At 48.3% G+C, this 13,668-nt stretch overlaps 6 protein-coding genes and 2 non-coding genes across 8 annotated transcripts; 7 read left to right on the top strand and 1 right to left on the bottom strand. All coding sequences in view use genetic code 12, as the record gives it.

Annotated features, from left to right (window-relative positions):
• Positions 1-58: 58 nt before the first annotated feature.
• Positions 59-1,288, top strand: FOB63_003907 (uncharacterized protein; the record flags this gene model as incomplete). The annotated part of the gene is made up of 1 exon (XM_002614537.2): positions 59-1,288. The coding sequence occupies one exon, from the start codon at positions 59-61 to the stop codon at positions 1,286-1,288; it is 1,230 nt and encodes a 409-aa protein (XP_002614583.2).
• An 815-nt stretch (positions 1,289-2,103) lies between these two features.
• Positions 2,104-3,786, top strand: PEL1 (CDP-diacylglycerol--glycerol-3-phosphate 3-phosphatidyltransferase; the record flags this gene model as incomplete). The annotated part of the gene is made up of 1 exon (XM_002614538.1): positions 2,104-3,786. One exon carries the CDS (start codon positions 2,104-2,106, stop codon positions 3,784-3,786), a length of 1,683 nt encoding a protein of 560 aa, XP_002614584.1.
• Positions 3,787-4,033: 247 nt separating this feature from the next.
• Positions 4,034-4,105, top strand: FOB63_005621. Its single transcript has one exon. It is a non-coding gene; the product is annotated as a tRNA-Asp (tRNA).
• Positions 4,106-4,112: 7 nt separating this feature from the next.
• On the top strand, positions 4,113-4,183 carry FOB63_005622. The gene has a single exon. It is a non-coding gene; the product is annotated as a tRNA-Gly (tRNA).
• Positions 4,184-5,226: 1,043 nt separating this feature from the next.
• Positions 5,227-6,357, top strand: MRP7 (mitochondrial 54S ribosomal protein bL27m; the record flags this gene model as incomplete). Its single annotated transcript, XM_002614539.1, has 1 exon — positions 5,227-6,357. The coding sequence occupies one exon, from the start codon at positions 5,227-5,229 to the stop codon at positions 6,355-6,357; it is 1,131 nt and encodes a 376-aa protein (XP_002614585.1).
• Positions 6,358-7,111: 754 nt separating this feature from the next.
• FOB63_003904 (Gly-Xaa carboxypeptidase) lies at positions 7,112-9,075 on the top strand (the record flags this gene model as incomplete). Its single annotated transcript, XM_002614540.2, has 2 exons — positions 7,112-7,117; positions 7,237-9,075. The coding sequence occupies 2 exons, from the start codon at positions 7,112-7,114 to the stop codon at positions 9,073-9,075; spliced, it is 1,845 nt and encodes a 614-aa protein (XP_002614586.2).
• A 1,184-nt stretch (positions 9,076-10,259) lies between these two features.
• Positions 10,260-10,478, bottom strand: RPB10 (DNA-directed RNA polymerase core subunit; the record flags this gene model as incomplete). Its single annotated transcript, XM_066102367.1, has 1 exon — positions 10,260-10,478. One exon carries the CDS (start codon positions 10,476-10,478, stop codon positions 10,260-10,262), a length of 219 nt encoding a protein of 72 aa, XP_065958309.1.
• A 232-nt stretch (positions 10,479-10,710) lies between these two features.
• Positions 10,711-13,266, top strand: NAN1 (Nan1p; the record flags this gene model as incomplete). Its single annotated transcript, XM_002614541.2, has 1 exon — positions 10,711-13,266. The coding sequence occupies one exon, from the start codon at positions 10,711-10,713 to the stop codon at positions 13,264-13,266; it is 2,556 nt and encodes an 851-aa protein (XP_002614587.2).
• Positions 13,267-13,668: the final 402 nt, after the last annotated feature.

Here is a 13,668-nt window from a genome sequence, read left to right as displayed (position 1 = left end):
ACTGCAGGCAAGCACCATTATACCCATTGCACCTACATATTCCATTCTGCCAGAACCCATGTCTTTTCTCCGGAGCTTTTCCGTCTCCTGCCGGGCCTTGGCGAAAAAGCCTCTGCCTCAGAAGCAAAAGTTTTTGGGCCGCGTCAGCAACAATCTTTCGCTGGGCGTTGTTGGTTTGGCCAATGTGGGCAAAAGCACGTTTTTCCAGGCCATCACAAAGTCGACGCTTGGAAACCCGGCAAACTACCCGTACGCCACTATAGATCCCGAGCAGTCGCAGGTTGTGGTGGAAAGTCCCAAGTTGGACCATCTTCAGCAGCTCTACGGGTCGGAGAAGAAAGTTCCAACTTCGCTCACCATCTATGATATTGCCGGATTGACCCGAAATGCTGCTAGCGGCGAAGGGCTTGGGAACAAGTTCTTGGCTGACATTCGGCTGGTGGATGGGATTTTCCATGTTGTGAGAGGGTTTCGGGACGACGAAATCACGCATATTGAAACCACTGTTGATCCTGTCAGAGATATGACGATTGTCACCGACGAGTTGATTTTGAAAGACTTGGACTTCATTGAGACGGCGATTGAGAAAGCAGCGAAAACGCTAAAGAAGCCCCAGGTGGACAAGGCAGCGGCCCAGTTTGAAATCGACACCTTGAACAAGCTACTGGATCTCTTATACTCGGGCAAGAAAGTCGTGACGGAGGATTGGTCTGACAGGGAGATTGATGTGATCAACCCGTTGAATTTGTTGACAGCAAAGCCCACGGTGGTGTTGCTTAACGTCAGCCCGAAAGACTATGCCGACAACGGAAACGAGTTCAAACTGGCCGTGGAACAGTGGATCGAGGAAAACAGTCCTGGCGACAAACTCTTGCTCTTTTCTGCTCAATACGAGACCATGCTCAACCAACTCCGCGAATCCGGGTCTGCTCTGGAGTACATGGCACAGTTTAATAATGCTCCAAGTGCCATGGCTTCGATTGTGGATGCGATCCGTGAAGTTCTCCGCCTTATATCCTTCTATACATGTGGGCCAAAGGAGGCGCACCAATGGACAATAAGAGAAGGGTCTACTGCGCCAGAAGCGGCCGGTGCTATCCATACAGACTTGCAAAAGACATTTGTATCTGCTCAAGTTTACAAGTGGGCTGATTTGGAGCAAGAGTCGGCGCCGTTGAACGAAAGCAGCTTGAAAAGCAAGGGAAAGCAGTATCGCCATGGAAAAACCTATGTTGTTGAAGATGGAGATGTGTTGGTGATCAAAGCGGCGGGCGGAAAGTCCCGCTGATGTACATAGAATGATCTTTCTGGATAAGCCGATTACATAGACAATTAGACACGCTTATTCTTTATGTGCTGGGCACTTTTCACTAGCCTTGAAGTCAAAATACTAAACAAACGTCAAATAGCAGGTTAGCATTTTCATCAGTCGGGAATCGGATTACTGCCCACCGGATGTTTCGTCAAATTCACTTCCATGACATTGTTTTCACTTTCAGGACATGATTTTCACTTTCATGGCATGATTTCCCTTCCGTTTTATTCCAACTGTAGCACACTGTTCTGCCCTATTGTCCTCACTAGATAGACATGTGCTCGTGTGAGCGGGGGAAAAACTGCCCGATTAGGAAGTGCCATGACTATGCTCTGGATTGCTGGAAAAGAAAAAAAACCTCAGCACCAATCTGCTACGGTGGCATCTTGTCCATTGACATATCGCCGCTAGAAACCTGTCTTGCAACAAGTACTCGTCTTGTCGAAAGTGGATTTTTCCGTGCCGCATTCTCAGTGGGCTCGTCCATACACCAATTTTTGCGCATACTTCTCAATCTCAGACGCAAATCTACCCGAGCCAAAGTCATTTCCTGTTTGAGTATATTTCGCTTGCCGCCTTTGCACATCTGAAAAGCGCTTTCCTGATCTGATTGCATTCTGACGACGAGACAAGCTCCTCTCCCATACCGCCCAGCTCTTTTTTCGCCCGATCGCTATCTTATCTCGATCACTGTTCTCGCATCCGATATCTGGTATTAGACACAGCACTGACACATCCAGACAGACCTTCCTTTTTTTTTATTGGCACATTCCGACGAGTATAGATTGATGTCCCTTAGAAGCATCCACACTATACTTCCTACTCGTCGCAGAATGTTCGGATCAGTCTACAATTACGTGTTTGGCGCCCGCCACGCCGAACAAAAACAACCTTTCGGCACCTCCAACAAAAGCTTGGATCCCGACGTCGTCAGCTCGTTCCATCCGCGGCTCTCCACGGTTTTCCAGCAGTTGGACTCGCTTGCTCCCCGTTTCACAGTCAAGGGCTCCAGTATCCACGTTCTCACCCTGCCTGCGGAATTCTACGCTACCCTCAAAAGCAAGATCGCCTCGGCCAAGTCGCGCATTTTCTTGAGCTCGCTCTACGTGGGCAAGACCCAAGACGAGTTGGTGGAGTGCTTATCGGAGGCCTTGAGCAAAAGCGAGGACTTGAAGGTGTACTTGCTCACAGACGCACTCAGAGGTACCCGAGAGGCGCCGCAACTGGCATGTCTGGCGCTGTTGCTTGTTGGCTTGGTGGAGAAATACGGCAAACATAGAGTGGACATTCGAATGTACCACACGCCGCATTTGCACGGCTTCAAGAAGAACTTGGCGCCTCGAAGACTCAACGAAGGCTTTGGCTTGCAGCACATGAAGTTGTACGGGTTTGACGACGAAATCATGTTGAGCGGGGCCAACTTATCCGAAGATTACTTCACCGACCGCCAAGATCGCTACTATCTTTTCCATGACAAGAAGTTGACCGACTACTACTTTGACATCCAGAAGGCCATTTCCAGCTTGTCGTACCAACTTCTCCCCACAACGAAGCCTAAGGGCTTCCAGAATTTCCGCTTGTCGTGGCCGTCGTCCAACAAGTCGTGTGAGCCCGACATGAATTTGCACCGCTTCATTAGCGATCTGTCCTATTTATTAGAGCCCTTGTTGAAGCAGCATTCCCTCGGCACTTTTGAGGAGTACACCGACACAGACGACTTTGACACAATCATCTATCCTGTTTCTCAGTTCACGCCTCTCTTCAAGAAAAACGAAGATGCATCAACGGAAAAACCAGCAGTGTTGCGTATTTTGTCGTATCTTGACTCGCCCAAAATCCGCTGGTGGTTTACTGCTGGCTACTTCAATATGCTTCCCCAAATTCAGGAGCGCTTACTAAATGGCCAGGCACAAGGTTCTGTAATCACGGCTTCGGCTAAGGCAAACTCTTTTTACAAATCTTCGGGGGTGTCATACTACCTTCCCGAAGCCTATCTCTTGATTGCGAAGAAGTTTTTGGAAGAAATTGAAAAAAGAGGCAAGGCCCACTTGATAAAGCTATTTGAGTGGCAGAATGGCATTGTGAATACTCCAGGAGGATGGTCATATCATGCAAAGGGAATTTGGGTTACGTCTCCCGATGAAGAAGAGCCCACTATATCGATCATAGGTTCTTCCAACTTTACTAGAAGGGCATACTCTCTAGATTTGGAGAGTAATGCTGTCATCATCACCAAGAACCAAAATTTGAAAAAGCAAATGCGGGCAGAAATAGACAACTTGATGAAGCACGCTCATGAGTTGAAATCGGAAGACTTCAAGCCACGTCTCGTGGAGAATGCTGAGCAGGAAGTTAAACTCGATGCTCAGGGAAAACCTGTTGCTCCGCCTCCAGTTTATGCCGTCCATGAAGATAGGCAAATCAGCTATGGCGTTCATTTGGCTTTGAAATTGTTTGGTGGGAAGCTCTGAATATAATGTATATAAAAATAAATCATTGAGGACATGAACCATTGCGTATAGAGACAAGCCAACGTATATCTAGGTTACAATAACAAAAGCTAAAACAATACTGGGACCACAGATGGCTTGAGCTGATAAAGATTACCATACAAAGTCAGACTTTAAGAGATGCAGGATTTCTGTGTACTGTTACATTCGAGGAAAGACAGTATTTACACTATATGTTCCCCATTGAGATTCTTTCATTCAGAAATCATCCGTGATAGTTTAGTGGCTAGAATTACCGCTTGTCGCGCGGTAGACCGGGGTTCAATTCCCCGTCGCGGAGCTTTTCGGCGCAAGTGGTTTAGTGGTAAAATCCAACGTTGCCATCGTTGGGCCCCCGGTTCGATTCCGGGCTTGCGCATTTTTTGCTTCCTCGAAGTTTAGAAAGATAATCTCCTAGTAAAAGTCACTCAATGTATATTTGAATGGCTGCAGTATGTGAGTAAACATCTATGTTGCGGGATTGTCATCACGGACCTTTTCGCTTTGACTAATCCGATGGTATTTTAATAACGAAACCAATGATTACCGAAGAGGACAAAACGGGATCAGGTACCTGTTGATAAAAATATATGAAAAGGCCTCATATTTTTGGAGCTTGAATTGAGTTTTAAGTGTAGTTTGTTGCTTTCAGATAATAACAGATTCTTTGATTTTATTTTTATTTTGAACAACTTACCGAAGGTTCAAGCCGTACCCCTTCTGATGAAGATACAAGCGAACACTCCGTGCCTGAAAATTAACAGAGAAATTTACTAATTGATTGCAAACGAGAAAAGCAAGAGAGAAAAAAGATGGTCTTTGTCAAGGAAATTCAATCCTTCTATGTATTTCCTTTCGTAGGTCTTATACGGCCGCGTTGACTTCAACAAAATTACGAGAAACTTATAATGACTGGAAATGTGAATAAAGAGGTAAGTCCTACTGAGCATACTTTTCCTATTTTTGTCGAATGTTGAAATGTTTGCACGATTGGCAAATATATACAAAAATGCGAATATATAAATGCATGCGTAATTAATGAGAGAATGTAATAAGAAAGAAACCATCTCAACTAGAATAGTCCTAGTTTGACCTTATGCCTTCAGTAGAGCCAATTACGGCCTAGGTAACACACCTATTTTGATCTAATATAAGTTCCATCATCAATCACAAGTTATAATCACATGGAAACTGAAAACGAAATTGATGAAAGTCCTTTCTACTCAGTAATCCACAATCTTGGCACCTTTCTCATGGACATCAATAAATACCATTCTACTTTTTCTTCATCGACTGCAGTCTCTGTTAACTTTCAAGTACTGTCGCACATCATGGTACGACCTGCACACACGCTTCCACAACCGAAAAAAAATCTCCATTAGACCAGACTCTCACACCCGCCCATTTCTAGCCAAAGTTGCCATGTCTTTCCTCAGGCAAATCAGCCCTCTTGTGCAACTGGGAAACACACTCAGGTCTCCAGCCGGAAGCTTGACGCACATCCGTACCGCCACGAAAAAGGTGTCTGGATCCAGAACCAACAAAAATGATTCTGCCGGTAGAAGATTGGGGCCCAAAGCCTACGAGAACCAGTTCGTGCAGCCTGGAGAAATCATCATGAGACAAAGAGGTACAAAGATCCACCCCGGTGACAACGTTGGAATCGGAAAGGACCACACCATTTTCGCTTTGGAACCGGGCTACGTGCGTTTTTACTTGGACCCATTCCATCCCTTGAGAAAGTTCGTTGGTGTTGCATTGAAAAAAGACTTGACCTTGCCTGCGCCCCACTTTGAGCCCCGCGTGAGAAGATTTGGCTACATTCCTTTGGAAGGCGAAGAAGCCGACAAGGAAGAGGCACACATGTCCAGAAAAGAGTACTTGGCGCAACCGGAGCTTTTGAAAAGAGCCGAAAAGGAGGCCGAGGCCAGCGCTCAGGTTTTGGCTGCGTACACAAAAGTCGTGGCGGCCAAACTTCCCCAGTTGTCGGCAGAAAACGTCAAGCTTGGTGCTGCTCGTTTGCAATTTGTTGCCAACAAGCTTTCAGAGGACGAGAGTCACGAGTTGGCCTACGGCCAGGCCACTTACAACTACATTTACGACTTGGACTTGGCTGTCAGAAGAGGCGAGCTTTCTTCTGACGAGGCTGACTCGAAAAAGACCGAGTACTTGAGTTTTGTGCAAGACTTTGACTCCAAGCTTTCGGTGGACTTTAATGGAGTCATCTACAAGACGCTCAGCGAAGAGGCGAGAAGCGCCAGAAAGGAAGACATTTCCAGCCAGTTGGCCAAGTTTGCCAATAAGAAAATCGGTCCAGAAGACAAGAAGACCATTCTTGGTCTTATTTCTGAAGGCGGAGTGTTTTCGAGAAAAGAGCGCACCGAGTTGAAGAAACAATACCTCCCCAAGGTTTTGCCTGTCACTGTTCCCGGAACTGTTCTTGAAAACCCGGGCAAAAAGCTCCCTAAAGACGCTGTCCCCGTGCGTATCTACAATCCCGAGGACAGGTCTGTCCAGACGATTGTTAGAACGAAGGATGCGTTCCTTGCATAGATCATTTAGTTATTTCTTGTATATACGATTGGAGGAGCTGTTGTAGGGCACTACGACTATGCTAAAATAGCTTGTACGAGGACATCAGCTCATTAATTAATTTGTTGATCCAAATTGAGTCTCATCTTTTTCACTGTGGTCGTAGAGTAAACAAGCCAGATCGGTGTCAAGTCCAGTCTCTGCTACTGAATTAATGCAAAGTAGAGGCCGAAAGAATCCAAAGATCTGTATTTGTCGTTGTGAAATTTCAAGTCAATGTGTCAAATTTGAAGTTTTTTTATTAAAGTTTCAAGTAAAAACGTCAATTCTAGAGCTTCGGTAAAAGTAAGGGCGTTCCAAAGCTTTGGACGACATTCAAAATGCATAAAGTCTAGAACGTCGTTCTGAACATTTATATAAAGTCTAGAACGTCGTTGTGAACATTTAAAGTAAATCTGTCATTCCTTAGCACAAGTTATTTCTTCAAATTTATTCAAAGCTAAGACAGTGTTTTATACGTCTGACAAATTGATAAATATATTTAGCTGAAAAATGAGACTAATCATTTTAGGTCCTCGATAAACCCATAGGTTTATAGGTACCTTTCAGTTTACTCAAGTCTTTCACAAATCATTGATTGTGCTAATTGAGCCCTTATATCTCAAATGAGTTTACAGATCCAATAATCCTCGTATAGCTATTTTTGGGTGCTAAAGGTCTACTGTGATTACCGTTTACGAGGCTTGCGCGTTATCTAAAATTCCGCCGTTGGGCCATGCAGGTACTTACTAATCAACGCCATTGCAAAACAAGAACTGCCGACTTGAAGAAGATAATAACTCCTTCAAAAACTAACCAAGTCCCCCAAAACCGTTATAGTATGGGTAAGAACAAAGACAGATCCAACAGGAGCCGAGTTGCTGGAAGAGACCCTTATCACGTGACACGGAACCCCATCAGCAAAGATCCGCAGCATCTTATCGCTCGGCGCATATAAAGAGACGCCCTTCTCCCTTCAATTGTCCAATAACCATGATTGGCCTTCCCACAGATGACAAGCCACAGCGCAAAAAAGTGGCGGCGCTTACACTCACCGGAATCATATTCCTTATTGTGCTCTTTGGCACCAATTTGTTTGGGTACTTGCGCATCTTGCTGACTCCAACCAATGTCAAGGGCGTTTGCCAGCTTGCGGACATTCGCCGGCCCAAGTCTTTTGAAAAGGACAACAGCACAGTGTTGAAGATTTTGCACAACGAGGACTTCAAGTTGGCATCTGTGGACCGCCTTTCCCGGGCTATCCAAGTGGACACCCAGATTTTCGATTCGCCTCCGCCAGTGGACGAAAACCCCGAGTACTGGGAGAAATTCAAAGCTTTCCATGCGTATTTGAAGGAGACGTTTCCTCTTGTGCACGCCAATTTGGAGCTCGTCAAGGTCAACACCTACGGACTTGTGTACTACTGGAAAGGTTCCGACAAGTCGTTGAAGCCCGTCATGCTTACAGCACATCAAGACGTTGTGCCTGTGCAAAAGGACACGTTGGACAAGTGGACGTATCCACCATTCGAGGGCCACTTCGACGGCACTTTTGTCTATGGCCGTGGAGCTAGCGACTGCAAGAACATTTTGGTGGGGATTATGGAAACGTTGGAGCTTTTGTTGGAGCAGGACTTTTCTCCGAAAAGAGGCATCGTGGCTGCTTTTGGCTTCGACGAGGAGGCTTCGGGCTACAGAGGTGCACTCGAGTTGGGCAAGTACTTGCTTGAAAGATTTGGCGCCGACGGAATCTACGCCATCATTGACGAGGGAAGCACCCTTATGCAAGATGCCATTACGGGCAGAGTAGTGGCGGCCGTGGGCACTGGCGAAAAGGGATACATTGACGTCAATGTTGGGCTCAGCACACCTGGCGGCCATTCGTCTGTTCCACCGGAACACACATCTATCGGCATCATGGGCGAATTGGCGTATATCATTGAAAAAGACCCCTACGAGGCGATTTTCACCGACAGAAACCCAATCTTCGGCTACATGCAATGCTTGGCTGTTCATGCTGGAGACAAGATGCCCACAGCATTCCGCAAGTCGATCTTGCGTGCTGGCTACGACAAATTGGCCAATTCCAAAGTGGTGGAGGCTATTACGAGATCGCCAGTGACAAAGTACTTGATCACCACGTCGCAGGCCGAAGACATTGTCCGTGGTGGAGAAAAGAACAATGCGTTGCCCGAAAGCGTCCACATGATCGTCAACCACCGTGTGTCAATTGAGACTGAGGTCCAGACGGTCATGGATCACTTTGTTGATCGCGTGGTGAAAGTTGCCAAAAAGCACGGTTTGGGTGTCGATGCGTGGGGCCAAGAAGTTGTGCCAGCAGGCGACTTGGGCAAATTTGTTATTGAAAGCGATGGCCACAGTCTTGAGGCTGCGCCCGTGAGCCCAACAAAGGGCGAGTCGTGGGACCTTTTGTCGGGAATCACAAGACACATCTACGAAGACTTGGTTTTCCCTGAAAACAAAGAGCCTGTGATTATTGCTCCTGCCATCATGACAGGAAACACCGATACCCGCCACTACTGGAACTTGACCAAGAACATTTACCGTTACTCGCCTGTTTTTTACAAGGATGTCATGAAAGAAACTCATGTGCACAGTGTGGACGAGAAGCTGGACATTGCCAACCACTTGAGAGTAGTTGCGTACTTCTACGAGTATCTCCAGGCGGCCAGCGAGTAAAGAAGACGTTGGCAAGTGAAGAACTACGCGGAAGACTGAAAAGACCTTGTTGATTTGAATGTACAAACAATAAAAGAGCTGTAGAGCCATATTTATCACGCAATTCTTATTAAGTAAACAGACTTCATGAATAACAATTCGACTTTGCATCCATCGCTTAACCAAGATTTAATTACTTCAACGTGAAGACCATATCACAGAAACGGTCAAAAATTGTATACATGCCGAAAATAATAATGCAATAATATATCCTCCAATGTTATCTTCCGTTTGGTGAATATTTTTTTCTCAAGAGGAACTTAATACTGACCAATCTACCTAATATCGGACGAGACTGAACATTCAGTTTTTGACTCATCTTATGGTCCATCCTGTGATGATTGTCAGCCAACCCAATCATTAGGATCTTTTACATTATAAAAGTAAAATGAACTATTGAAGATAATGAAATGATACATTTTGTTTGATTCAAGTACGATGGCACTTCCTTGCCCTAATATGAGGATTATTATGAGACCCACTAAAGGTATTTTTTGATAATATTATTTGCTGTCAGACAAGTCAGAGAACAAAAGACAACATGATCTTCGCTAATTTGCCCAGAGGCTATCCATTGTTGACTTTGGAGATTGGACAGTATCTGATTTTACACAGAAAACGTCATAGTCTTCTTAGGAAAATACTACTGCCATTGCACATTTGTCTACGTCCTTCCTTCAAGCAACAAAGTGCTTTACTTAGAGCTTTCAGCAGCATTTATTAACCAAAGTAATGTACAAAAAAGTAAGTCCAGGAAAAAAGAGATAAGAACAGTCAGGTGGTCAAAGAAGAGCCAGGTAAGGAAGGAGTTGACTTTAAAGCAGTGGAGGCCAGATATCTTATCTGATAATGTCTCGAGAGGTAGTCATCCAAAGCAACACAAGCACTTTGTTTTGACAAACCATTGAGATGACTTGTATTTGACAAACCATTGAGATGACTTGTTTCTGTCGAAGCTTCCTCAAAACATTAAATCCCAACATGTAGACGCCGACCGAGGTTCAAGCTCTGAAGCTTCGAGCCTAGATGTGCAATGATGACGACATCCACTTCTGGCTGTTTCTGGTTTCCTCTTCCCTTTCCTCTCTTCTCCTTTGCCCTACACAGGCCCATGATGACGTGCATTGTTGCTAAAATACAGGGTGCTAGTTGATGTCCTTCTTCTCCAAAGGATTGTAACGCAAGAACTTTTCGATCAAATCGACGTGGGTCAACACCATTCGGCGGCAGCAGTACCGCTTCAACTTGAGTTGGTCTAAGGCATCTCCTTCGGTGAGGGTCTCGTCCTGCAACAAGGTCAAGTAAGTTTCCCACTTGTCGCCAACGACTTTGCCGCACGAGAAACACCGGATGGGGATGATCATTGTGAAAGTGGAGTTGTAGCAGTTTTTGACTTGAACAGAGTTTTTACTTTTGGTGCGCGGGATGCACGGGTGCGATGGCGGTTTAGGTGATGGGTGCCAGTGGCTTAAGTATGGGAGGCGCCAGAGGCACGGGTGCGCGCTCTTTGTCTGCACTGCGGGCATCGCAGGTTTTTCAACTTCTCTTCGCAACTCAGAAGCGGAAACGCCAAACAACTTCACACACACACACACGATGGCACAGATGCTCGACAAATGGGCCGTGACCATGGCACTGGGCGGGAAGCCCGTGGTTAATACCGGCGGCAGCTCGTTCCCCGCGCTTTCAGCGCCCGACGGCAAGCACACCATTGTCGTTTTGGCACACCAGATCAGGGTTTACTTTCTCCAAACAAGGCAATGCATCCGCACGGTGAACGTGGACTTGTCTCAGGTGATCGGCGTCTACTTAGACCCTAGCAATGACTCGCAGATCGTGGTGTTCACAGACACAGAAGTCAAACACATCAACTGGCGCGAGAAGGTTGAGCAGGTTGTTGTTGCAACACAAACAATTTTGCCGCCAATCCCCGGTTTGTGCGACGTGTTCAGCGTGGGCAAAGACCACTACTTTGCCGCGGCGCGGACCGGCACCGACTTTACCTTGTACGAGATTGAGCGCGAGAGCGCCCGCAGCGAGGCCTTGTTTTCGCGCACAGGGGTAGTGGCACACGCCGTCAGCGACGACTGGTTGGCGCTTGCGCTGGAGACTGCAGTCGAGCTTTATCCGCTTGGCGAAAGCGTCAGAGAAAACACAGAGACAGAGAAGATAGAGACTAAGACAGAGACAAAGAAGACAAAGACAGAGGCAAAGAAGAAGGCAGAGACAAAAGCAGAGACAAAGAAGGCGGAGACAAAAGCAGAGACAAAGAAGAAGGCGGAGACCAAGACAGAAGGCGAAGCCGAATCAAAAAAGAACCAGGCAGACGGGAACAAGAAGGGCAGTGGCTGCAATAATGGCAGTGGCTGCAAAAACATTTACAGCGCCCCGCTGCATGTTCTTCCCCACACCGCGCGCCCTATCACGGCCATGGCTGTGGGAAACGACGCGGCAGTTGCGCTTGGCACCCGCAGCGGAAGCATTCTCCTCGTGCGCCCGGCCGCCGCGCCCCGCACGCTCCGCTGGCACATGGAGGCCGTGCGTGCCGTAGAGTTCTCGCGCGACGGCGCCTACCTCGTTTCGGGCGGTTCCGAGAAGGTGCTTGTGTTCTGGCACTTGGTCCTGGACAACACCCAGTTCCTCCCGCGTCTTGGCGGCGCCATCGACCGTATCCACGTGGACGCGCGCAGACCAGACCTCTATCTGTTGGCTTTGCGCATCGAAGACGGCCACGGCACGCCATTGCATGAGGTTGTTGTTGTTCTGGGCGTGGATTTGGAGTCGCGCCTTGCTGTCAGCCCTGTGCGGCCCGCCTACGCGGTGGCCGTGCGCAAGGTCACGGCGCGTGCTCGCCGGAAGTGGTCAAAGGGCGCCGACGGCCTGGTGGTTGCGCACGATATCACAGCTCCTGCCGTTGTGCACCCTACGACGCGCCACCTCTACTTTGCTCGGGGCAGCGCCATCCAGGCATTCGACCTCGTTCGCGGCGAACAGGCGTTCGTGCAACATGCGGCTCCACAGATTGCCATGGGCCGCGTGCGCAGTGAGCACAAGCTTGTCGACCCCAACGTGCTGCATGTGGCCTTTTCGCCCGATGGCGACTGGATGGCCACGTTCGACAGCATGCCTGCGCTGTCGCACGACAACTTGATGCTGAAGCACGACGAGGCACACGCATTGAAGTTCTGGCGCACCACGCCGCGCGGCTGGGAATTGGCGCTGAAGATTGTTGATCCGCACGGCGCCACGCGCGTGGGTGCGTTGGTGGCCGGGCCGCACGCGGGCGCCGACGCCAGCTTCGTCACCGTGGACGTGCGCGGCGGCATTCGTGTGTGGCGCCCACGCGCAGCCCTGGACGCTCGGGCGGCACAAACGGTGTGGACGCTTCGGCGTGCAACCGCTTCGGGCGCGCCGGCGGCTTCTGTGGCCGCATGCTTCAGCACTGACGCATCTGTGCTCGTGGTGGCCCACGGCGGTGTGTCTACTGCCCGCGATCCGCAGCTGCTTGCGCCGCTTCCGTTGGCGTTGCCTGCTTGTGATCTGCCCGTGGAGCTGCTTGCGCTGGTGGGAGTGTACTTGGTGATTGCTTCGGCAACGCGGCTTGTGCTGTTTGACATGGTCCGCGGCCGTGTGACGGCTCTTGCTGCTCGTGTGTCTTCGCCAGGCGCAGGTAACTTGATGGCGGTGGATGCGACGCGCAATCTCGTTGCAATGGCATGTAACACGCTTGTGGCTACGCCCGAGCCCGAGATCCGCGGCAAGATCCTCGTGTTCCATCCAGACTCCTTGGAGCCCGTGCACGTGGCTCAACATTCTACTGGTGTGGCCTCTGTGGTGGCCACGCCGCTGGGATTTGTTTTCGTTGACACCGAGGCTCGTGCGGGCGTTCTTGCGCCTGTTGCCAAGGCTCTCGAGGCACCAGAAACAGATCTTGCTGCACAGATGGAGGCAATGTTGGTGGGTGCAAGAGCTGCGGCCAACATGATGTACACGAGGACAGCCGAGACCCGCACGCTCGATGCGGCTGCGGAGAAGGGTCCGTGGACAGGCCATGCTCTCGTGGACGTTGCATCGTTACAGCCTGTGTTCGCCAACACGGACGGCATGGGCATGGACACATTGTTCGAGCGTGTTGTGCGTGCGCTCCATTGATTCCGGTTCACAACAAGCCTGGGACGATGGGCGGCGGACATCCCACGCTTGGAATGCCCCTTCATTCCACAAGCACAGATGCATAGGTTGTCATTCACTTGTGTCTTGGGTTCGTGTAACCAAGACATTTTGCACATAATTCAGTCATGTATTTCATTAATATCATAGAGTATTTGCCCAGTGTAGAGTATATTCTGTGCATTGAGAAAGATAATTCCCTTTGTTGGATAATTATCTTGCAAAGAAATTGATTTAAGTAACTTCAAATCTCCTGACAAGTCAGAATTACAAGAATTTCCCTCATATCATCTGTTTCATCTTTTCTTCTGTACCTAAACAACATTCTGTTTTTTACAGTTTAAAAAGGTTTTTTTTTTTTTCTTTTTTTTTTCGATTTATCAT

The sequence above is a fragment of the Clavispora lusitaniae genome, assembly GCF_014636115.1.
Source record: "Clavispora lusitaniae strain FDAARGOS_655 chromosome Unknown tig00000185_pilon, whole genome shotgun sequence".
NCBI classification, from domain to species: Eukaryota; Fungi; Ascomycota; class Pichiomycetes; order Serinales; family Metschnikowiaceae; genus Clavispora; species Clavispora lusitaniae.
This window is presented reverse-complemented; position numbering and strand designations above follow the sequence as displayed.